This window comes from Gorilla gorilla, chromosome 11, assembly GCF_029281585.2.
Source record: "Gorilla gorilla gorilla isolate KB3781 chromosome 11, NHGRI_mGorGor1-v2.1_pri, whole genome shotgun sequence".
Lineage (NCBI taxonomy): Eukaryota > Metazoa > Chordata > Mammalia > Primates > Hominidae > Gorilla > Gorilla gorilla.
In genome coordinates, this window is record NC_073235.2 from 45,452,556 (window position 1) to 45,478,126 (window position 25,571).

General features: G+C 40.4%; 1 protein-coding gene across 6 annotated transcripts in view; it reads left to right on the plus strand.

The window, feature by feature from the left end:
* Positions 1–25,571, plus strand: part of KYNU (kynureninase) — a 288,310-nt gene that overhangs the window by 175,738 nt on the left and 87,001 nt on the right. For all 6 annotated transcript variants that reach the window (XM_055380094.1, XM_063694804.1, XM_063694806.1 and 3 more), the window contains one exon: positions 3,990–4,072. In XM_055380094.1, coding sequence (XP_055236069.1) covers positions 3,990–4,072 — 83 coding nt within the window. The remainder of the gene's footprint in view (positions 1–3,989; positions 4,073–25,571) is intronic.

Genomic DNA, 25,571 nt, shown 5'->3' on the forward strand with positions numbered 1-25,571 from the left:
GAGATGGGTATTATGTTCCTAAAATAGAATCACAATATTTTAGGTCATTTACATTGTCAAATCTGCTACATAAAGGGTGTTCTCTCTTTTTCATAAGAGCAAAAACCTACTACAGTTTTGTCTCTACAGGGATTCTTCTAAGAACTGTGACAGTTTAGGTAAGATTATTTAAAGACAAAAATGTCCCTTTGAATTAAATATCAGGAATAAACCACAGAGTTTACTTTACATGGCAGTGTGTGTGTGCTGACAGGACACTGATAAAACATGCCAGAGAGATGTAGATGCCTCCTTCAGATCCCTCTAGTCTCATTTAATTTAAGGATTTCTTCCATTAAAAGCAATAGTGTTTGAATAAGAGAGCATTAAGAAAATACATAGAATGGCATGTTACAAAGATTTTTCACAACATCTTTGTTTTTGTTTTTCTAATTAACATTCTTTTTTTTGGAGTCAGGGTGTCACTCTGTTGCCCAGGCTGGAGTGCAGCGGCGTGATCATAGCTCACTGCAGCCTTAAACACTTGGGCCCAGGCTATCCTCCCACCTCAGTCTCCTGAGTAGCTACAACTATAGGTACATGCCACCAAGCCTGGTTAATTTTTTCTTTAATTTTGTAGAGACAACGTCTCCCTATGTTGCCCAGGCTGGTCTCAAACACCTGGTCTCAAGGGATCAACCCACCTTGGACTCCCAAAATGCTGGGATTACAGGCGTGAGCCACCGTCCCTGGCCTCTCAACATCTTTATTGGCTAATCATCAATTGGATCATGGAAAAAAAATTATAATGTAATGAAGGCAGCCCGTGAAATTGTAATTATTTACTTATGGAAGGAAGCTTTCTAAAAACAGGATCATTTTTCATTTTGTGGGATGGTTGCAGCATGGTCCTACTTTAAAGAGGATCCAAGTTTCTATTAACTTCCTAATTTTACATCCTGCAATTCTAATTTTGTGAGTAAATACTCCTAGTAGATGTCTCAGAAAACACCCACTTATAGCAATGATTTATTCTGTGGCAGTGAGTTAACTCTCTCCCATGCTCTCTTTTCCTTTCCAGCATTTGTAAAAGAAGATTACATCTATGCTGCGACTATTTTAAGTAGCTTTGTTTGAACAATATAATATTTTTTCTTAACTTTAATACTGATGTTTATAACTGCACTTTAATCTACATCAACTCTTTCTAATGACAGGCCACTTTACTTTGGGTTTATTTGGGTAACACTTTCTAAATACATTTCACTACCCCAGGCTAGTGGGCTAACAAAATGAAGAAGCAGACTCTGTGTGGTATTTTAAAGGGAGGGAGATGCCAAAAGCATTGCAGGAAGAAACATATCCTTAAAGATTATTACCATGGTGTCTACCAGAGTGAGGAGTAGGTGGCATAATATTCTGAGATATAAATTCTCTGAGGCAGAACATAGAATTTTACTACCTAAATGTAATAAGATGTATTGTGCTATCAGCAAAGGCCATGGAGCTCTATGTGATGAAAATAAAAAAGGATCCAAGTATCTGCCTTTAACTACCATTTAATGATAATGATTTTTGTCTTTAGCATTTATATTAGAAATCAAGAAAGAGGCAAGCTGCAGGCTATCTAATAATAATACGAATAATAATAACTAACAATTGCCCCTCTCTTCCATCCTTAGTTCTTAGCAGCCTATGTTTATTCTCAAAGAAAGTCCTCTTCCTTCATCTTAGTTTATATGGTAATAGAAATGTTAGTTTAAAAATTGTGTTCTATACCACATGCTGATGAAGGGAGTTTTAGCATTAGGTTTACATTAGGAAAGAAGACTCAGAAACAGGGTACTATGTAACCGTCTCTTTCACATGTTATCTCATTTATTTCTCACGGGAATCCTTTAAGGTCCATATTGTTACCCATTTACTTGTACAAATGTGGAAAATGAAGCCCTATAGCTTCCAATAAATGTGGTCTCACGACCAGTACTGACCTGGAGCTGGCTTATACCAGATATCAAAAGCCAATTATTAAATACTCAGAATTTCTGTTGGTAGTATGAAATCACCCATGATGGGAGTATTTATACCTTGGAAATCTGCAAAGGAGGAAAAACAGTGCTCTAGTCCTCTGGTCTTACCACCCCTCTTAGGGAGTACCAGCCCACCAGCACCAGTTTACTGACACAGATTCAACCCAGGTTGGTACTATACAAAAAGCACATTTTCATTCCTTTCTTTCAAACTGACAAACTTTTGGATTCCTAAAGAATTAAGAACTGTTACCCAGAAAAAAATGGGCTTTATTCATGTGGTGAGTAACAAAGGTCTTTCTGGAGACATGGATGATGCTGGAAACATCATTCTCAGCTAACTAACGCAGGAACAGAAAACCAAGCACCGCATGTTCTCACTCATAAGTGGGAGTTAAACAATGAGAACACATGGAATCAGGGAGGGGAGCATCACACACTGGGGCCTGTGGGGGGTGAGGGGCTAAGGGAGGGAGAGCATTAGGAGAAATACCTAATGTAGGTGACGGGTTGATGGGTGCAGCAAACCACCATGGCACATGTATACTTATGCAACAAACCTGCACGTTCTGCACATGTATCCCAGAACTTAAAGTATAATAAAAAAAAGTCAGAGGAATATATAGCAGGCTCAAATATTTATCTTTTTAATCGTGAAATCATCTTTGCAACATTTATTATGAAATAAGTTTTAAAATATTGCATAATTCTAAAATATGATTTAAAATAAATTATTTCTCTGTAGTAAAAAAAAAATAGAGCAGGTTTTGATCAATAGAAGTTTGATTACTTGGCATAAGTAAGGAGGACACTGGGAGTTTTCACAAAAGCAGTGTCTCCCAGAGGGAAAGTGACAGGGAAGTTTTATGGGGTGATAGGGGAGAAGGTGCATCATCTCATGTAGAGGAAGAGTCCCAGTTGCGGAGATGCAGTGAGTAATCACGCCAGTGCATAGATCGCATGTTATGGTAATGAAGCTATAGCTCCTCCCCAGGGGGGAGACTTTAGCATGGTAATGAGGAAATTTCACACAGACTCGTCTATGAGTTGCTGGGGTCTGTCAGAAGCTTGCCCTAACCAACAAGGTGACAGCATTACACACCAGGCTTGGGAAAAAAACAAGTGATAGGGCAGGAGGCTGTAAAACAGGCTGATGGTTCAACTTTATTAAATGTTATAATCCCTGGAGACCCCCCTGCCTGCTTACAGAACTATCACATTCAGAGCATCATAAGATACAACAATGTAACAGCACTCAGAGGCGCTTCATCTTAATCCTCTGTTTTAATTTCTTCTATGTTTTTCAAGTGTATTTGCCTTCTTCATTTCATGGAAATTTATTGAAAGTTGAAGTACTCTATGTATTTTGCATTTTTCTACTATGCCTCCTGGGATACTTACTAGAATAATAAAATTGAGCTGGAATGTGACAGATGAAATTGCTAGCAAATATGTCAGACCAAGTAGTGTTGGCTTTGATTATTCATAAATTTTGTTATTTACCTATAAAATGGTATCATGAGTATAATCATATTTTATACACTTCTATTAAATTTACAGATTATAGCTATATTTCAATTTATAATCATTTTAGTCTCTAGCCTTACAAAATAGTATGGAAGTTTTAGTATAGATACTACATTCTACAGGTATAAAAGTAGTGTTCAAATAATCTTAAAAATTGCAAAATAACTGAGAACAAAAAAATTAGACTCTAGAATATAGCAAAATATTAAAATAACATATGAACAATATCCCCCATTCCCCACAAAAAGAAAATAAAAGAAATTTAAAAAGAGAAGTTAAAAGACATTAATCCCAAGTATTATATATTTTGTTTTAAAAAAGCCTGACTTTATATAATTACTAACACATAGAAAGGTCCACATAGAAATGTTTATTTGCTAAAGCTGATATTTGAAATAATCACACACATGCACATAAAAGCTAAGAAATGTTTATGTCCGTTTTCAATTTCAGAGCAGCCTATGGTCATGAAGTGGGGAAGCGTCCTTGGATTACAGGAGATGAAAGTATTGTAGGCCTTATGAAGGACATTGTAGGTAAGTACAAAACACTGAAGTTTTTCCAAATGAATTGTAAAGATATTATCATTTAGTTATAAACACAGGCTCATAAAGTCAAAATCTTATTGAAGAACATAGTGATTTTCTATTTTAATCTATAATAGTAAAAAGGAAGTACACTTTCAACTTAAATTTGTTAACTCAAAGATTGCTATGGTGAGCATAACAAGGTTATTTATATAAAAAATAAAATATATGTTATTTTTTTCTGTCATACTTTAAATGTAATATTTATCACACATGAAAAACACACACATTGTATTAATTTATAATTGAATACATTTCATAAAAATCAACTGAAATGAATTTTCTATAATTTAACTATTTGATACAATGAACATTTGCACATGCTAAAGGTGTAAAACACCAATCATGTTTTTGCTCATTTCAATTTAATCTTTGGTGATCTATTTAAATTTTAGCTTCATGTTACTGAAAATGACATAGCTGATGCTGTTTTTAGTCTAAAATGTGCTATCCTAAAGAGAGTTATATATACTATCGGTGGTATTTAAGATAGTTTTAGATGGTAAATGTGTTAACATTTTGAAAAAATTTATTTAATTGGCTTAAATATTCAGCATTGTTTAAAATTTAAGGTACTGAACAAAAAAATTAATGATATTTTGGTAATTGGAGTGGTGCTATTTGGAACTATTTTAAGGACTCAGGGAAAACTCAAGTTTTCAAATCCTTTTTGAAAGCTTATTCTCTTATAAGCAAACATAAAAATATCTTTATTGCTTCATTCCATTTGAATCTTGACCAGTAATTCGAGAGAAAATCAACGTGGCTGGAAGGGAAATGGAGTGGGGAAAGCTGGACTTATGCATAGAAAAAACTATGGCAACTGGCAAATCATTAAAATCTGGAGACTATCTTGTTTATTTAAAAAGTAATTACTGATTCTTTGCTATATGTCATGACTTGTGGGAGCTCTGAGGACATAAAAGTGAATAAGGGCTGGGCATAGTGACACACACCTATAATCCCAGCACTTTGACAGTCTGAGGTGGGTGGATTGCTTGAGCTCAGGAGTTCGAGACCAGCCTGGCCAACATGGTGAGATCCCATCTCTACAAAAAAATTTTAAAAATTAGCCAAGCATGCTGGCACACCCGTAGTCCCAAATACTTGAGAGGCTGAGGTGGGAGGTTAGCTTGAGCCTGGGAGGTTGAGGCTGCAGTGAGCCCAAATCGTGCCACTGTTGTTCAGCCTGGACGACAGGGTGACACCCTGTCTCAAAAAAAAAAAAAAAAAAAAAAACGAACAACACTCACCTTCCTTATCCTCATGGACTGCCAGTAAAGGAAGATGCAAAGAAATCCAAAATTAATGTACATACATAAGTAAAATACAAAGAAATATAAAATTTATCACACTACCAAAGAGGCATAATTTTCCAGTTGATTTAGGACTGAACACATGCATGTAACTACTCTTTTTTCTAAAACCTCACCAAAGAATTCTGAATGGAATAGAAAAAAAAATTACAAAGTCTAAACTGCAGAGGACAAAATAGAATGCCAAAGGAGATGATAATAATATCTGGGGAGCTGGCTCGCTGATAGACAAGTGGTAATTGCCTTTCTCAAAAAAAAAAAAAAAAAAGTAAACCAAATCCTAATCTCCCAATGGCAAAAAAATAAAAAGCCAGCTGCTTTACCCTGCTAATCACCTGACCATGAAAAGAGCCAAATTCTGTAAAATATTTGAAGAGTAAATTATTCCGTAAAATATTCTGAGCCAAATATGAGTGGTCATGACCCAAGGCACAGTCTCAAGAGGTCCTAAGAACATGTGCCCAAGGTGGTTGGGTTGACAAAAGACATCAATCTACACATGTGAAGTATCCATAGGTTTGGGGGAGAGGAGGGGACAGGCGCACAGGTGGGAAGTGTAGTAGTTTATAGGTCATAGGATTATAGATGGAGTCAAAGATTTTCTGATTGGCAATTTGTTGAAAGACTTAAGTTATTATCTAAAAACCTGGAATCAATAGAAAGGAGTGTCTGGAGGAAGATAAGGGGTGATGAAAACCAAGGTTCTTATTATGTAGATAAAGTCTCATAGGTGGTTGGCCTTACAGACAATAGATGGCAATTGTTTCCCATTCCTAACTGTAAAGGGTTCTAGTTTCTCAGTTCATCTCTTCAGGATTGGAGGGGACTGAAAAGGGAAAGATTTGGTTATATTCTTCATATTCTTGACAGATGTAAATTTTCCCTCACAACAGAAGGCTTTGTAGGGCCACTCAAAGTATGTCAAAGAGACATATTTTGGGGTAAAATATTTTGATTTTCTTCTTTATCTGTCATTTGATGTTATGCCAGAGTAAGGTTGGAAAGTAAGCTTGTCATATAGGATAAAATAAAACCCATCTGGTGAGATTTTATGCTTTGTAGGATGTTACTCCCCAGGCCTCTTAGGAATTTGGGCAAGACAGAAAAAAGGTCACAGTTTAGTCCTCACACCTCCAGAAGGTAGTGATGAAAATACGAATTTTTAAAAAAGATTTGTTGAAATTCTGTTTAAAATATAATTAGAATATCAGATCCCCTTGCCAACTTGATGCTGCAGGTGAATACTCCCACACCCCATTTCAGGAGATGACTAGAGGATTAATTTCCAGAAAAGGGAGGAGAAAGGGTCTCCAGACTGCCATGACAAACACCACAGACTGGGTGGCTTAAACAATATAAATTTATTTTTTCCCAGTACTGGAGGCTAGAAATTCATGATCAACGTGCAAAGTGCTGTCAGGGTTGGTTTCTAGTAAGGGTTCTCCTCCTGGCTTCTCCTCTTGGCTGCCTTTTCACTATGTCCTCACACGGCCTTTCTTTTGTGTACTGGAGGAAACAGTTCTCTGGTGTCTCTCACACGTCTTATAAGGACACCTAAGGATACCAGGTCTACCATATCAAGCCCTCACCCTTATGACTGCACTTAACCTTAATTACTAATTTGTAGGCCTATCCCCAAATACACTCACATTGGAGATTAGGGCTTTAACATATGAATTTGGGGCAACCAACTCAATTAACAATATATACCATAGTTGTAAGGTTTCTGTATCGGTTTGAACCCCGAGAGCACGTCAATTGACAACACGAGGTGGTGTGGAGCAACATGCTGTTTTAATGAGCGCCTGGATGCAGGCGGGCTGAGGCCTAAAACGGCATCAGCACCAAGTGAGGACAAGACAAAGGTTTTATAGTCTCCTGTAAACAGGAAGTGTTCTAGTCTGACATAACTGCTGCGTTGTACCTGGATGGCCTCTTTCTCGATCTTCAGGGGTACGTGTCTTCCGGCCAGGGTAGCTGTCTTTCCATCGGCTCTTTTCCTGCTTCTGATGTCTTGCTGGCGCACGCCGCTGACGTAAGTAGCCTTGCGCCTTCGTACCGGGCCTGAGAAGGAAGGAGTTATTCATCTCCTTAAGCTTTCAGGCCTCGGGGAGAATCTTATATTCCTGTCTATTTGGTTGTAGATAAAAGGGAAAAGGGGCCTCTTTCTCAATAACTACTTCACGTGTGATATAGGGGGTGGTGTGGGCACCTTGGAAAAGCAAAACCTTAATTTTTTGGGTATTCTTGAGAGACGGGTTGGTATCCACATTGTCCTTGTAGTAGGAGCATCGTCTGTATTGTCTGGAAACGCGTCTGTGCCTGCAAGACAGTTATGTTGAGAGGACAAGGAGGTGTCGACAGGGAGAGATACAGCCTCATTTGCTGCTTCACGAATGAAAGACTGTGTCTGGGTTAAGGAGGGGAGGTAATTTCTGAGTGGGTTAGAGTTTGGTAAGGGTGGAGGCCCTAAGATAAAAGTTCGGCCATAAATGATTTTAAAGGGACTATAAAAAGAGGGTGCGTTTTGTGTTGTGCGGAGTCTCATGGGGGCAAAAGGGAGATTTTTTTTTGTCCACGACTGGTGGGTTTTTAGAGCCAGCTTCGTGAGTTGAGCTTTAAGGACAGATTTAGTTTTTTCAACTTTGCCTGAAGATTGAGGCCTGTAGGGTGTGTGGGGAACCTACTTCATATTTAGGGATGTAGAGACACCTTGGATAATTTGGCTGATGAAGGCCGGCCTGTCATTGGGCTGGATGGATGTTGGGAGTACGAAATGGGGAATTATATGCATGATGAGAGTTTGTGTGACGACATTTGCACCTTCTGAAGTTGTTGGGAACATTTTTACTTACCTGGAGAAAGTATAGACAAAGACTAGAAGATAGCAGAGCAGCATGTGAGTGAGGTTTACTTGCCATTCTTGCCTTGGTACCTGGCCCCAGGCTTGGTCGGTAGGAAAAGGTAGCAGCCAGAGGGAGCCTTGGGGTGACACGAGTGGCAGATAGAGCCAGACTGGGTAATTTCTCAGACATGGCTGGAAAGATGAGGACAAGTGAGAATAGGGTGGAAAAGTTGCAAGAGAGGTTTGTAACCAACATGGAAAGAGTTGTGGAGTCTTTGGAGGTGAGGAAGATTTTGAGAGTCAGGAAGAACGAAGCACCTTTCCTTGACATACCATGGTCCTTGCTTTCGAAGGTTTTGGGCTCAGAAGTCCTGCTTTTCTTCTGAGGAGTGAAGAGGAGAGAACAAGGACAGGGAGAAAAACTGGCCTTGCACGGATCGTAGGGCTATTTGTTTCACTACCTGATCTGTTAGCGCATTTCCAGCCGATATATGATTGTCTGGGGTTTGGTGGCCCCTGCAATGAATGATGGCAACTTTCTGCAGGAGCCTGATAGCTTGAAGGAGTTTGTTGATGAGAGAGCCATTTATGACAGGAGTGTTTTTTGCAGCTAGGAAACCCCATTTTTTCCAGGTAGACGAGTGTGACTGTACTATATGGAACGTATAATGACAATTTGAATATATGTTAATTTGTTGTCCGGCTGTCAGTGTGAGAGCTTGAGTGAGGGCAATGAGTTCAGCTTTGGGGAGGCAGTGCCTAGGGGCAGTGGATTGGCTTCAATAGTATGTGGGGGCGGGGTGCGGGGGACATTATAGTATAGCCCGCATGCCGGCGTCCTTGCTGTAAGAAGGAGCTGCCATCTACAAACCAAGTAAAGAAGGGGTTCATCTGTTAGGTTTGGAAAAGGTATAAGAAAGGTTTGAACAGTGTTCACACAGAAGTGTTTAGGGTCTTTGGCGGTTGTAGCTTCAGGTAAGAGCATGGCTGGGTTTAGATGGGAGCTGGTTAGCATAGTGATTTGGGGGGTTTCTATGAATAGAGCATACAGTTGGAGGAGTCATGGGGCAGAGATGAGACTAGTACACTGCAGTGAGTTGGCATGTCTTTGATGTTATGGGTTGAATAAACTGTTAGGTTGGCATGGAGAGATAGTTTTAGGCTTTTAAGGGTTAGGACAGCAGCTGCCGCCAATGGTCGGAGGCAGGCAGGCCATCCAAGAACTGAGGCTTTAAGCTGGTTAGAGAGGTAGGCAATAACCTGAAGGGTGGGTCCTTTAGCCTGGGTTAGAACAGCTAGTGTAACTCTATGCTGTTTGTCAGTATAGAGGGAGAAAGGTTTGGTGAGGTCTGGGAGAGTGAGGACAGGGCTGAGGTGAGAGCCTTCCAGAGTAGACGGAAAGGTTGGGTAATAGGCTGTGCAGATTTTTAAGGCTCATGGAGTGGGGCTTTAGCAGCTTGGTATAATGGTTTGGCAAGTAGAGCGAAGGAGGGAACCTAGAGCCTAAAACATCCTACTAATCCTAGAAAAGAGAGAGAATTTTTTGCTTAGTTTGCGGAGGCAGGAGGGATTGGAGGAGAGATATGCAGTCAGCTGTGAGCCCTTGGGTTCACGGGGTAAGAGCTAGCCCTAGATAGGTGACTAAGGGGGTGCATAATTGTGCTTTCTTAGAGGAGACCTAATACCCTCGTTTTGTCAAGAAGTTTAAAGGAGAGAGATAGTGTGGGTGTTGCAGTGTTTTTGAGAGGGGCTACACAGGAGCAGATTATTAACACATTGAAGGAGAGTGGATGGTTTTAGGGATAGGGTACAGAGGTCAAGAGCAAGGGCCTGTCCAAAAAGATGGGGGCTGTCTCTGAAACCTTGAGGTAGTATGCACCAGGTGAGCTGACGTGAAAGTTTGGAGTTGGGGTTTTCCCATGTAAAGGCAAAGAGGTTTTGGGAATCAAGGTGTAAAGGAATTGTGGGGGGAAAAAAGCATCTTTTAGGTTTAGAACAGAAAAATGGGTGGTATTAGACAGAATTACAGAAAGTAAAGTATATGGGTTAGGAACTACTAGACATACTGGGAGTACAGCTTGGTTAATGAGCCTGAGGTCCTGGATTAAGTGATAAGTTTCATCTGGCTTTTTGACAGGTAGAACTGGTTTGTTAAAAGGGGAGTTTGTTGGGTGGAGTAGGTGACTGGTGAGGAGGCGAAAAATGATAGGCTTTAGGCCTATGCGAGTTGCTTGGGAGATGGGATACTGCTTCTGTGATAGGAACTGGGTGGGCTTTTTAAGGGCAATGTGGATGGGGGTGTGGTGTTTTGTGACTGAGGGTGTGGAAGTGTCCTAAACAGAGGGGTTAACTACGGATGGGGGATAAGGAAAAGTTGCATGTTTTAAGGTGGCAGGTTGGAGGAGTAGAAGAAAGTTAGAAGCCCCAGAGGGGTCTGGGTTGATGCGTTGGGTACTATGGGGAACATGGAAGTGAAGAGTAGTGTGGAGCTTTGAAAGGAGTGGAGTTTGGCATGAGGGTAGGACTAAGAAAGTGAGTGAAGGAAAAGGTGTACAGGGAGCAGAAAAGTGGAGGGGTGGCTTGGGGTTTGGAGACTTGTCTATTAATTTCTACAAAAGAGACTTGGGAGAACTCAGTGGGTCCTGAAAAATTAGGTAAAGCAGTGTAGGTTGCCCTGGTATTAATTAAAAAACATACTGGCCTACCTGCCACCATCAGGGTTACCCTTGGCTCGGATGAAGAGATGGTAGTTGCCAGGGTGTCCATTTCAGGGCACCGTCAGTCTTCAGTGGCAAGGCCGATGAGATCCTAGTAGGAGGTTTTGGCCAGCTTAGGAAGGGATGGGGGCGGTCCTTGTGGGGTCCGCTCACAGTCCAACCTCCGGTGGGGTCCTCCGCAAAGGGGACATGGCCTGGTGGGCTTACCTGGGTTTGGGCATTGTCTGGACCAGTAGCCTTCATTGCCACACTTGAAACAGGCGCCAGGTGGAGGTGGATTGCTAGGAGGCTTCCCTGTTGAGCTGCAGCCCTGCGGGCGTGGTGGAGGTAAGCATTTGAAACTACCTGTGTTTTGCCTTTCATTTTCCTCATCATGATTGTTAAAGACTTTGAAGGCTAAATTAAGAAGGTCTCCATGTGGGGTTTGAGGGCCGTCATCAAGCTTCTGAAGTTTGCGTGGAATATTGGGGGTGGGCTGGGAGGTGAACCAAAGGTTTAAGATAGTGGTTCCTTTTCGGCTGGCTGGGTTTAGGTTGGTGTATTTTCTTATGACTTCAGTTAAACAAGAGAGAAAAAGGGCTGGGTTTTCATCAGGACCCTGGGTGATTTCTGAAAGTTTTTCATAGTTTACTACTCTATGGGCACCCTTTTTGAGTCCTGCAAGGAGACACACAATCATGTGGTCTTGATGGTGGCATCCAGAGGCCCCATCTTGATAATCCCAGTGGGGGTCCTGATTGGGAACTGCCTCTGCGCCGGTAGGCTGGGCAGGAGTTTGGTGATGAATTGTATCAGCCTGCGCCTGAGCTAGGGTCCAGATATGGTTTTAGTCTTCTGGGGTGAGGGTGGAAGAGGATAATGTAGAGGTCATGCCAGGTAAGTTTATAAGACTGGGTAAGGTACTGAAACTCCCTAATATAAGAGGTGGGGTCTTCTGGAAATGAACCGAGTCTTTTGTTAATTTGAGACAGATCAGTAAGGGAGAAGGGAACATGAACTCTAGTAATACCTTCAGTTCCTGCTACTTCCTGAAGTAAGGGTGGGTCATAGGCTAAAGATGGCATCTGAAGGAGTATGGGCTGGAGAGAAGGAAAAAGCCGGAAGTGGTTCCTGCTGAGGGTATGAAGGGGGAAGGGAGTTGAGTTGATAAGCAGTGGAGGATACATACGGGCGTAAGGTGGCAGGATGGGTTTATAGGCTTCAGGAGAGGGCGATGAGGAAGGAGAATGAGTACAGGCAATGCTAGAATTGTCCTGATGGGACGGTGTAGGAAAAGAAGTGGATACAGCTGACTGGGAAGGTGGCGGCTGAGAAGATGATGACTGAGAAGACAACGAACGGGTTAAAGAAGGCAGTTGAGAGAAAGAGGTAGTGGCTGGGAGGCATGGACAGCAGTCTGCTGGATTGAATGAGGCAAAAGAGGTAGGGTTGGGAGGAGAAAGGTGATCTGGATAGCAAGAATGGAAGAGAAGGATTTGAACAGGTAAGCAAGAATTGTAGAGGTCAGGCTGTGATCTGAGTGCAAAAAATGCCTGGACATACGGAATTTCTCCCCATTTCTCCAGTCATTGGCAATAATTGCTTAAGTTTGTTAAAATTATAAAGTCAAATGTTTTATTTGAGGGCCATTTAGATGCATTGTTTAATTTGTACTGCATCCAGGCTGTATTGTAAAAAAAGACGAGGCACTTAGGGTGGATATCTTGTCTGAGGCCTAAGGTTTGCAGGGTTTTTTTATGAGGCAGCCTAGAGGGCTGTTTTTTGGAATAGAAGACCAGGAATTTCGCATAACAGAGGGTAGGCATGGGAGAACAGAGAAAAAGGAGACCGTCCTGGACAGCTGGAGGGAGACGATAAAAGGAGTGATCGTCACTGCTGCCTTTTTCATTCCGGGAATGGGATCAGTTGGCTTAGAGGTGTCCCCTAAGAACAGATGATCAGCAACTGCCTGGCACACGCCAGAGCCTTCTTGGACCAACGCTGGATTTTCGGACCGGAGAAACCAAGAGAGGCCATGTAGATTTTTCCCTGTTGACAGAGCTCCCAGGAAACTTACTGGTAGGTGAGATCAGTGACTGATGTGCATGCAGAGGGGTGACTGGAGGCTGAGGAGTTTCCTTTGTCTGGCTGCTGTGGCCTGCTCTCTGAGGTGGAGGGGTAGGCCCAAGGAGGACGCAGACTTGAGCCCCTCCCAGATTTTGGCACCAGAACGTAAAATTTTTGTATTGGTTTGAAACCCAAGAGTGCAACAGACAAGATGAGGTGGTGTGGAGCAACATGCTGTTTTAATGAGCGCCTGGGTGCAGGTGGGCTGAGGCCTAAAATGGCATCAGCACCAAGTGAGGACGGGATAAAGGTTTTATAGTCTCCTGTAAACAGGAAGTGTCCTAGTCTGTCGTAACTGCTATGTTGTACCTGGATGGCCTCTTTCTCGATCTTCAGGAGTATGTGTCTTCCAACCAGGGTAGCTATCTTCTGGCCAGCTCTCTTCCTGCTTCTGCTATTTTGCTGGTGCACCCTGCTAATGTAAGTGGCCTTGCACCTTGGTACTGGGCCTGAGAAGGGAGGAGTTACTCATCTTAAACTTTCAGGCCCCAGGAAGAATCTTACAATAGTGAAAAAAAAAGCATTAAATAAATGTTTATCCACTTGCACTCTTATTTAGCTACCAGTCCCCACACAGGAGGCTGGACAAGTCTACTCTGTTATCTGCACAACCTAAAGAGTCTGACATGAGGGCATTTCCCAGCACGATGGGCAAATGGGATCACCTTACAACAAACCCCATCATGTGCAAAACACACTGTTAAAAAAAAATCATGAGCCAAACTAAATTTAACAGAGTTTAATTGAGCAAAGAACAAATCATGAGTCAGGCAGCCTCTCAAGCCAGAGTAGGTTCACAGAGACTCCAGCACAGGCATGTGGTTGGAAGATTTGTGGACAGAGAAAGTAAAGTGATGTACAGAAAATGGAAGTGAGGTACAGAAACAGCCTGATTGGGTACAGCCCAGCATTTACCTTAATTTAACATGGTTTGAACAGTTGCTCTCCTTTGATTGGCCAAAATGTGGTGATTAGCACAAGAGTAGGTTACAGTCTGCTTATGCCTCCATTTAGGTAACAGTTCATGATTTTCAGAGAAAGCTTTAGGCTGGACTTAAAATATGTAAGGAGGCAAGTTTAGGCTAAAGTTAATTTAACAATCTCCCTTTTTGGTCATCTTCTCAATTTTGAGAGATTGACCAAAACTTTAGTCATTGATGTAACTATCACCATCATAAATGTCCTTATTTGGTTTTAAAACCCACCGGAAAATAGCATAATAGTGGATTTTGTAAGATAGGAACAAGGACTTCGGTAATTTTTTTTTTTATGGATTAGAGTAGAGGGTACCTCCTCATGCTGGAATATCCTGTTTACAGGAGAAAAACAAAACCTAGTCTGTTCTAGGATATATCTGTTTCCTTGAAGTCTTATTTTTTATTATGTCACATTTATCATAAGTGACTGCTTTTTGGTTTGGTCTGGTCTGTGGGGTCCTAGTGCATGAGCTCACTCCAAAACAGTATCCTCCCATAATTTTGTTTAAATCTGTTGAAAGAAAATCCTTAACCAAATTAAATTTATCAGAGTATAATTGAGCAAAGAATGACTCACAAATCGGGCTGCCTCCCAAGCCATAATAGACTCAGAGATACTCCACCGCAGCCACGTGGTGGAAGAAGATTTATGGACAGAAAAAGGAAAGTGACATACAGAGAAGGGAAGTGAGGTACAGAAACAGCCAGGTTGTTTACAGCTCAGCATTTGCCTTATTTGAGCAGGGTTTGAACAGTTTCTCTTCTTTGGCCAAAATGCGGTGATTAGCACTGGAGCAGGTTACAGTTTGTTTACATCTCCATTTAGGTTATAGTTCACTATGCACAGAGAAACCTTTAAGCCAAACTTGAAATATGTAAGTAGATAGCTTTAGGCTAAACTTGATTCAACAACACTCATGTTTATTATACCCAAATTACAAAACTTTTCATGAAAATCTATTTTTATACATCCATGTTGTGTGGAAAATTTTTTAAAAAAAGAAAAAAGAAATCTGTTTTTAGTTTATGACCATATGAATATGTTAACCTATTAAACTTTTTTAAATAACTTTATAGGGGGCCAGGCATAGTGGCTCACACCTGTAGTTCCAACACTGAGAGGCCAAAGCGAGAGGATCACTTAAGCCCAGGAGTTCAAGACCAGTTGAGGCAAAATAGTGAGACCCCGTCTCTACAAAATAAATAAATAAATAAATAAGTAAAATAAATAAGAGAAGAAAGAAAAATTAGTGGGGTGTGGGTGGCTCATACCTGTAGTTTGAGCTACTTTTTAGGCTGAGGCAGGAGCTCAGGAGGTGGAGGCTGCAGTGAGCCATGATTGTACCATTGTACTCCAGCCTGGGTGACAGAGTAAGACCCTGTCTCAAACAAAACAAAACAAAACAAACCCCTCAAACCTCCATAGTAGAGTTGTAAACAAAAGCAAACTCAAGTTCCTACCAATTATTATTAATCATTACATTATACAAATTTCTACTGGTTTTGTGTGACTATATTGTAGATCAGAATATCAACTTCTAGTTTAAGATAACAGATTGAGGCTGGGAGTGGTGGCTCATGCCTGTAATCCCAGCACTTTGGGAGGCTGAAGCGGGCAGATCACAAGGTCAGGAGTTCAAGACCAGCCTCACCAACATGGTGAAACGCTGTCTCTACTAAAAATACAAAAATTAGCCGGGCATGGTGGCATGTGTCTGAAATCCCAGCTACTCAGGAGGCTGAGGCAGGAGAATCGCTTGAACCCGGGAGGTGGAGGTTGCAGTGAGCCGAGATTGTGCCACTGCACTCCAGCCTGGTGACAGAGCGAGACTCCATCTCACAAAAAAAAAAAAAAAAGAAAAAAGAAAAAGAAAAGATAACAGATTGAGTACAAACCGAAAATTCTCCATTCTATGACAAATACCGAGAAGTGATTGAAAAAAAAAATTAACAAACATATAGCAACAGTTAAAAATAAGTAAATAGAAATCTGCATAGACCAGGAATTTACAACCATTATTGAAGAAAGGAACAGTCAGAAATCAGAAAGTAGTATTTTGAGGGCAGCTCACGTGGAGTCAGGCTCAGTGTAGGACTTGAGTCAAAGACTTTACCAAGAAGCCCCAGGGCTAATCTGGGCAGCCCTGGATGCTTAAGTCTGGAACCCAGGGCCAGAATCTTTGACAGCCAGATCCAGTAAAGGCCAAAACCAAGAATCTCCTCCCACACCAGTAGATTCTCAAAACACAGTGCACTTGATCAGGCTGTCAGAATTACCTAGAGCAGTGCATATTCTGATGGAGAGAATTCTCTGAACAATCCTGAATTGCATTTAAAAGTGTGCGAAGTGTTTGTGTAATAAATCCTTCATTTGTGTTCGTTTGTTAGAAGCCAATTCTAGACATTCAAATATTCTAATATGTAAACAAAAAAACTGGAAAAAGAATTTGCATTTAATTTGACCAGAGAATATGTGCTTCTCTTAGCTGTGAATTTTTTTTCACTTTATTCAGTTTGCTTTCAGAACATAAACTGCATTCTAATCCTGTTATTTTGTTCTTAATATTTATCATCCTCTAAAGAGAAGTTAGAATGTTTATATACAAGCCAGGGAAGTGGTAAAGTGATATTATTCAATGAGATTTATTTATGAAGCCAATAAATCCTGCAAAAAGATGTCCTTTGACCATTTGAAAGTTTACAGCTCTATTGCAACTTATTAAATGTCCAAGAGCCTTGTTGACACATAAATACATGTATGACACATAAAGATCACTGAAATTTCAAACCTGTCACCTTTCATTATTGTTACTAAGGAAAAACTAAAAATAAGAGAAAGACTATACATATTCAGTCTTGTTTAGAAAACTAAAGGGATTAAGCTTACTTTAAATTTTTAAAAGAAAATTCGTCAACCATAGCTGTAGGGGTTTTCTGCCTGTCTTTGAAAAATCACACAGTAATATAATTTATATTCTGGCCCACAAGACTGCCACCACTTCAGATGCCAGTCAAAAATCCTAGAAACCACCCTTACTTTAGACGCACCAGCTGTAAATTCAGGGATTTCCACAGTGCCCTTTGCAGGCTCTATAATTTGCTAGAGCAATTTCAGAACTTTACTTTCACTTTACTTTATGTTTGCCAGTTTACTATAAAGATACAACTCAGAAACAGCCAATGGAAGAGATGCATAGGGCATGGAAATGAGGGAGCTTCCATGCCTTCTCTGAGCCTGCCACTCTTTTGGTACTTAAATGTGTTCATCAGCCCAGAACCTCTTTGAGTCTTACTGTTTTTATAAAGCTCAATCCCAGCCCTCCTCTCCCTCTGGGAGGTCAGTGGGTAGAGCTAAAAGTTTCACCTCTACTCCCTCTGATCACTTGGTCTTTTTGATGGGCAGCCCCCCATCGTGAGACGTCTCTCAGGGCCCCAACTTAAGTCACTTCATTAGCATCAACTCTCCTGTGATCTAAGGGAGCTTGTTACGAATAACAAAAAATACTTTTACCACTTGGAATATCCAAGGGTTTTAGGAGCCCTGTACCCTGAACTGAGAACAAAAACCAAATATTTCTTGTTACAACACATCTATGGGACAAAATTCATTTAGTTTTCTACATTTTTGTCTTTGAATGCTGCATTAGTTAAATTAGATGTGTTTGGTCCCAAAATATAATGTGGGATATAGAAGATAACAATTATTTCTTAAAATGGGCAAAGTGAGTTTTGTGGACCTGAAACTTCATAAAGAAAATATTTATAACTTTCCCAAAGCCTCAAACCTTATATGACAAATGCATTGTCACATTTTATTTGAAGTCTTTTCAGTGGTCTGGGTTGTAAATCAGAGTTAGGAAGGGTGTGATAGCTCCTATGGTTAGGGAGTTTAGAGCCACAGGAATTTAAGAGATTTGCCATGCTGGATGGGCCCTGAACCCATGACCTGACCCGTAGGTAATTTAGTTTCCTAAACCATTGGATCCATCTTTATCAATAAAGGAGCATCTGTTTTGGTCTTTCAGATCATACTATTAGCTCCGAAATTTTTTAGCTTCCAAAATTAAATACATATTAGTCAGAGAAATGGTCCTTACTTAAGTCAAATTGAAAAAATGAATAAACAAGGCACAGTGGCTCACGCCTGTAATCCCAACACTTTGGGAAGGTAAGGAAGGAGAATTGCTTGAGCCCAGGAGTTCAAGACCAGTCTGGGCAACATGGTGAAACTCCACCTCTGCAAGAAATGCAGATATACAAAAATTACCCAGGCATGGTGGTACATGCCTGTAGTCCCAGCTATTCAAAAGGCTGAGGTGAGAGAGTTGCTGGAACCTGGGAGTTTGAGGCTACAGTGAGCCATGATCATGCTGCTGCACTACATCCTGGGTGACAGAAAAAAAAAAAAAAAAAGAAAAAAAAAGAAAAATGTGTAACTTCACTCAGATAGACTCTTTTAGAATGTGTTTTTGTGTGTGTGTTCATTTTGTTTGCAAACCCCATGCAGCTTCCCGTTTTGCCTTGGTTACTAAGAAGTTCTGAGAAAAATTTGATCAAGTTTGAAGTAACAAAAATATTTAATAAATTCTAATTTGTTTCTCATCTGCATTTATTGTGTTGCTACTTTCTATCATTCTTCCTCAAATAGTTTTGTATTACAATTTATCTGAAACCCTCTTTGGAAGTAAGTGTGGTTTAAATGATGAAATAATTAAAATAATTGTGTAGTAACTGCAGTAAAGAGTAGCAAAGGCCAAATTTATTTTTTCTACTTGCTAGGGTTACTAGCAGCAAATCCATATGGGTCTGCAGCAACCTCGGTTTTTGCCTCTTTAGAAGAAATAATTCAACTGAGGGGTGTAAGGCAGGAGAGATCAAGGCAAATTTTAGAGCAGGAGTGAAAGTTTATTAAAAAGTTTTAGAGCAGGAATGAAAAGAAGTAAAGTACGCTTGAAAGGGCCAAGTGGGCAACTTGAGAGATCAAGTGCATGGTTTGACCTTTGACTTTGGGTTTTGTATTTTGGCATGCTTCTGGAGGCTTGTGTCCCTTCTCCCCTGATTCTTCCCTTGGGATGGGCTGTCCTCATGCACATTGGCCTGGTAGCACTTGGGAGGGGCTGCATGTGCAGTGCGTTTACTGGAGATATGTGCATGCTCACTTGAGGCATTCTTCCCTTACCAGCTGAATGTCCCTAGAAGGTCACATAAGAGACATTAAAACTTGGCCATTTTGCCTCTTAATGTACATGCTTGAGCCCACTCACCCAAATCCTGAGATATTAGGAAACTGCTGATCACCAGTTTCAGGTTTTTTTCTATCTTTTGGGAGACTGTCTTTCCCTGGCACTGGCTGCAACCAATTATTATTTTAGAGAGACAATTAACAACTGCCTGACCATCACCTGACATTCCTGGTGATGGGAGGGAGATGCCTGCCCTGCTCATGTCTGCCTGACTACCTACTGTAACACCAGGTTGTCTAAATGTGCCATGAGCAAACAGACAAGTTGTATATTTTGGGTCATGATTGAGTCTTCCAGGTTCTTAAAACCACAGCCTTTAATTTACCATAAAAAATTTTAAAAAGAAGTTACCAAGAGGATAATAAAAATTATTATGTGTACAAATTGATAGTGTGGATAGAGAAGAGAAAGAAATAATAAACAACCATATTTATTCATAGAAGTATAAAAAATTCAATTTCAGATGAGAAGAAAAACTATTAATGAAACATTTTATAGAGAACCAATAATTCTTCAAAACATGGAATAACTTTCCCTTATAATTAATGTCATATTATCAAGATGGTAGAAATAAAATTGCTGAAGAATATTATTAATATTATTATTAAGCTTACTTCTCCCTGGATAGATAAAAATCACACAGGGTTAGCTACATGCGTTCAAGGTTATAAAAATGGTGTAATGTGAACATAAATTTGCTTTATGAAATCTGTGGCTGACCCTCAGAGAAGCAATAATCCCTGGAAGCTATCCCCCCACAGCTGCAGACCCTCAGTCATGTACCAGCCACCTCTAAAGGCTGCTGAAATTTGTTACTTGAAAAATGGAATGTAAAGTTCTTGGACTTAGCCTAATTACAAACCTTACAGCCAAAGCCACAATAACATTTGCATCTGCTTAATAAAATATACAGAACATGGTATGGCAGTTATGAGACCCGTAATGAACCCTCTTATCCAATGGTAAACAGCTTGGGGCCTTGTCATCCCCACTTTGCAAGAGATTTGAAATTATGTTAGGATTCAAAAGACACAGAGGGAAGTTGGTTAAGATCCTCAGTCTCAAGTCAAATACACAGAGTATTTTCTGTAAACAATGCTTTAACCCTGAAAGAACATTCTTATTTTATTTTTCTTCTACAAGACTTTTGGTCAGTTAGTTCATCTCTTTGCACATCAGTTTCCTCGTTATGAAATGAAGAGAATTAGAGTAGGTACCTTATTGAGTTGCTATGCATGCTGAAATAATACAAGTCACATAATTAGAGGTGCTGAAATACTTGAGGGATCCATAAACATTAGCTTGCTGATCTTTGAGACCAGAATGCAGTTGTTTGCATTTAACTAAGTTTTATCTTCTGGTAAAGCAAAAATATGATGTTCAATAAATAAATAAACAAGGAATAAATAAGCAGAGAAGCACTCTGGATTAGAGCACTGGCTCACACTCATCTCAGAAGTGATTTAAATCTTGACATTTATTGCAGTGAGTCATAGATGATCTGATAAAGTAAAGATCCTTTCAAAACCTGCTAAGCTCTCCAGAAGCATTTTAAAAATTTTGCCCCAACATAACTGGAGCTCTTGATGTTTCCACATTAATTCAAAATAATTAGGAAAAAGTAAAGGAATGAAGAAAAACAACTTGAATAAACTTTGGTTAACTTTTAAAAAAAAAGATTGTTAGTGAAATGATGATATTGAAACATCTTAGGACAATATTGGTTTCAGAAATCTAATTTGAACCAAAAAAGATAGGCCAATTAGGTAAATAATCTTTTGAAAATACAGACATACCTCAAAGATATTGTGGCTTGGTTCCAGGTTGCTGCAGTAACGCAAATATTGTAATCAAGTGAATCACACAAATTTTTGGTTAAACAGTACATGTAAAAGTTATGTTTACAGTATACTGTAGTCTATTAAGTATGCAATAGCATTGCATCTAAAAAGCAATGTGGATACCTTAATTAAAAAAATACTTTATTGCTAAAAAATGCTAACAATCATCTGAACCTTCAGTGAGCTGTAATCTTTTTGCTGATGTGGGGTGTCTTGCCTCTATATTAATGGCTGCTGACCAATTGGGATGGTGTTACCTGAATGCTGGAGTGGCTGTGGCAATTTCTTAAAATAAGATAGCAATCACGTTTGCCATGTTAATTGAGTCTTCCTTTCATGGAAGAAATCTCTGTAGCTTGTGATGCTATTTGATAGTATTTTACTCACAGTAGAACTTTCAAAATTTGAACAGTCCTCTGAAATCCTGCCACTGCTTTATCAATTAAGTTAATGAAACATTTTAATCCTTTGTTGTCACTTCAACAATGTTCACAGCATCTTCACCATCTTCAAAATCTTAACCATTTTTCTTTGCACTTTCGTAAGAGGCAACCCCTCATCTGTTGAAGTTTTATTATGAGATTGCAACAATTCAGTCACATCTTCAGGCTCCACTTCTAATTCTAGTTCTCTTGCTATTCCACTACATCTGCAATTATTTCCTCCACCTGAAGCCTTGAGCCTATCAGTCATCCATGAGGGTTGGAATAAACTTCTCCCCAGTTCCTGTTCATGTTGATATTTTGACCTCCTCCCAATAATCATGAATGTTCTTAGTGGCATCTAGAATGGTAGATCCTTTCCAGAAGGTTTTCAACTGACTTTGCACAGATCCATCAGAGGTATCACTATCTGTGGCAACAATATCCTCACAAAATGCTTTTTTTAATTCTATTTAATTTTTTTTTTTTTGGAAAAGCAGTCTCTATCGCTCAGGCTGGAGTGCCGTGGCACAATCTCGGCTCACTGCAACCTCTGCCTCCCAGGTTCAAGTGATTCTCCTGTCTCAAACTCCCGAGTAGCTGGGATTACAGGCATGCACCACCATCCCTGGCTAATTTTTATAATTTTAGTAGAGGTGGGGTTTCACCATGTTGACCAGGCTGGTCCCAAACTCCTGACCTTGGGTGATCCACCCACTGTGGCCTCCCAAAGTGCTAGGATGACAGGCATAAGCCACCCCACACCTGGCCTTTTTTCCAAATTTTTAACTTTAATTGTTGTATTTTGTTTTTTATTTTTATTTTTTATTTTTGAGACAGAGTCTTGCTCTGTCACACAGGCTGGAATACAGTGGTGCAATCAGCTCACTGCAGCCTTGATTTCCTGGGCTCCGGCAATTCTCTGGCCTCAGGTTCCCCCGAGTACCTGGGACCACAGGTACAAGCGACCATGCCTGGCTAATTTTTGTATGATTGGTAAAAATGGGGTTTCACCATTTTGCTCAGGCTGGTCTCAAACTCCTGAGCTCAACCAATCCACCTGCCTAGGCCTCCCAAAGTGCTGGGATTACCCTGCCCAGCTGCCAAATTTTATTCTTAAAGAATGCTACTTGAAAGTCAAAATTACTCCATGATCCATGGACTGCAGAATGGATATTGTGTTAGCAAACTTGAAAAGTTTAATATCCTTGTACATCTCCATCAGAGCTCTTGGGCGACTATGTGCATTGTCAATAAGCACTAAATGTTTTGAAAATATTTTTTTTTCTGAGCATTAGGTCTCAACAGTGAGCTTAACATAGTCAGCAAACCATGCTGTAAATAGGTGGGCTGTCATCCAGGCTTTGTCGTTTCACTTATAAAGCACAGGAAGAGTAGATTTAGCATAATTCTTAAGAGCCCTAGGATTTTTTGAATGGTAAATAAATATTGGCCTAAACTTAAAGTCATTAGCTACGTTAATCCCAAATAAGATTCTGCCTGTCCCTTGAAGGTTTGTAGCTGAGACCTCCTTTCTAGCCATAAAGTCCTAGATAGCATCTTCTTCTAATAGAGGACTCATTCATCTATACTGAAAATCCGTTGTTTAGTGAAGCCTGCATCAATGATCTTAGCTTGATTTTCTGGGTAACTTGCTGCAGATTCTCCATCAGCACTTAACTGTTTCACCTTGTACTTTTTGTATTTCAAATAGCCAACTTGAGACAAGTTTATTAGTAATTTCATGGTACCCTTTTGTGGGCTGATTCTCACCTCACCCTTCCCCAAGCAACTCCTGTGAGTAATGTCAAACAGTATATCCTTTTGTTGCTTTTTTCAGCCACCCTTACAGACCCCCAACACAATCAACCTGGAAATGACCTCAGTATGTGTAATCTTAAGTCATCTTGCTAATGCAGACACCTCTGAGGTTCCCAAGAAAACTTCAGTGGAGTTCTCTAAACTGAAACCTTGAGAGAGGAAGATTTTCAAGTAGGAACCAGACAAATTCACTTAAAACTCACCACTACACACCTATGTCATAGAAGCATTCCATTTTTTCTGTTGCAGATGGGATTTCCTCTTCAAGCTTACTGTACTGTGTCTTTTTAAAAAATAGTTGAAGACATCGGAATGAAAGCTAATGTCCCAAACAGCGCTTCCCTGGATATTGCTGTTTCTTTAACAGCCTTTTTCCCAGCTCTTCTGAGATGGTCCATGACATTGCCTTTCTTGCTCATTACCTTGATCCCTTGAATGGGCCCAAAACTTTGGAATGCAAAAACATTCATTCCATTGACTTGGTTGAGAAAGATGATAGGTCAGGTTTTTTTCATCTAAAGATTATCCTGGGCATACTTCATTTGGGCCCAAATGAGGGATTATTCCAAAGAAGATTGAAGAAGCAATTACTCCTTCCCCTAGTAATATACTCTTTGGCAATGATTACAGTTTGCATTTCTGCTGATAATGCTGTGTGCTATAATTATATGTAAGTTTATAAGAAACCTGGGGCAAAACCATGGACTTTCTCCCTTTTGCTGGCATCATCTACAGAAATACCATGGGCATCATGAAAGGCAGTATAGCTATAGGCTGAAAAAAGCAGGGTTCAGTTTGCTGCTGTCATGATGCCCTGTTGAGAGACTGCTCTTCAAAGTTTCTTGTATCATTGGGTCCTCCAAGTCAGGCCTGGATGCCTCTTTATTTACAAAGAGTAGTTGCCTCTATTTTCTCAATTGAAATGACCAGATGTTTAAGATCTAATAATTGTGTCCACCGAAGAAATCATCAATAAAAGGATCTGCATTTCATGATACACAAGTGCACCTGGACCCTATGCAGGGAGTGGCACTGCTGCACCCTGGCCACTGCCTGGCTCCTATGCTATGTACTCCTCTTCCTGGGACCTATGTCCACCTTGAACTTCTAAGTTTCTTTCCTTAAACCTTATGAGCCAACCTGTGCTAATTTCACACTTTTCTTTTACATCTTCCTCACCTCTGTCAGGCTTCAAAGAATTGAAGAGAATTGGGGCCTTGCTCTGGTTTAGGCTTTGGCTTAATGGAATGTTGGGGCTGGTTTGATCATCTGACCAGATCACTCAAACTTTCTCCATATCAGCAATAAGGCTTGTATTAGTCTGTTTTTAGCCACTGATGAAGACATACCCAAGACTGGGCAATTTACAAAGGAAAGAAGTTTAATGGAGAACTCATAGTTGCACATAGCTGGGGAAGCTTCATGACAGTGGCAGAAGGTAAGGAGGAGAGAGTCACATCTTATGTGGATGGCGACAGGCAAAGAGATAGCTTGTGTAGGGAAACTCCCCTTTTTTAAACCATCAGATCTCATGAGACTTATTTACTATCAGGAGGACAGCACAGGAAAGACCTGCCCTCTTGATTCAATTACTTCCCACCAGGTCCCTCCCACAACATGTGGGAATTAAAGATGAGATTCGGGTGGGGACACAACCAAACCATATCATTCCACCTTTGGCCCCTCCCAAATCTCATGTTCTCACATTTCAAAACCAGTCATGCCTTTCCAACAGTCCCCCAAAGTCTTAACTCATTTCAGCATTAACTCAAAAGTCCACAGTCCAAAGTCTCATCTGAGACAAGGAAGGTCCCTTCTGCCTATGATCCTGTAAGATAAATGGCAAGTTAATTATTTCTTAAATACAATGGAGGTACAGGCACTGGGTAAATACAACTGTTCAAAATGGGAGAAATTGGCCAAAACAAAGGGGCTACAGGCCCCATGCAAGTCCAAAATCCAGTGGGGCAGTCAAATCTTAAAGCTCTGAAATGATCTTTGATTCCATGTCTCACATCTGGGTCATGCTATGCAAGAGGTGGGTTCCCATGTGGTCTTGGGCAGCTCCACCCCTGTGGCTTTGCAGGGTACAGCCTCACTCCCAGCTGCCTTCATGGGCTGGTGTTGAGTATCTGTGGCTTTTCTGGGCGCATGGTGCAA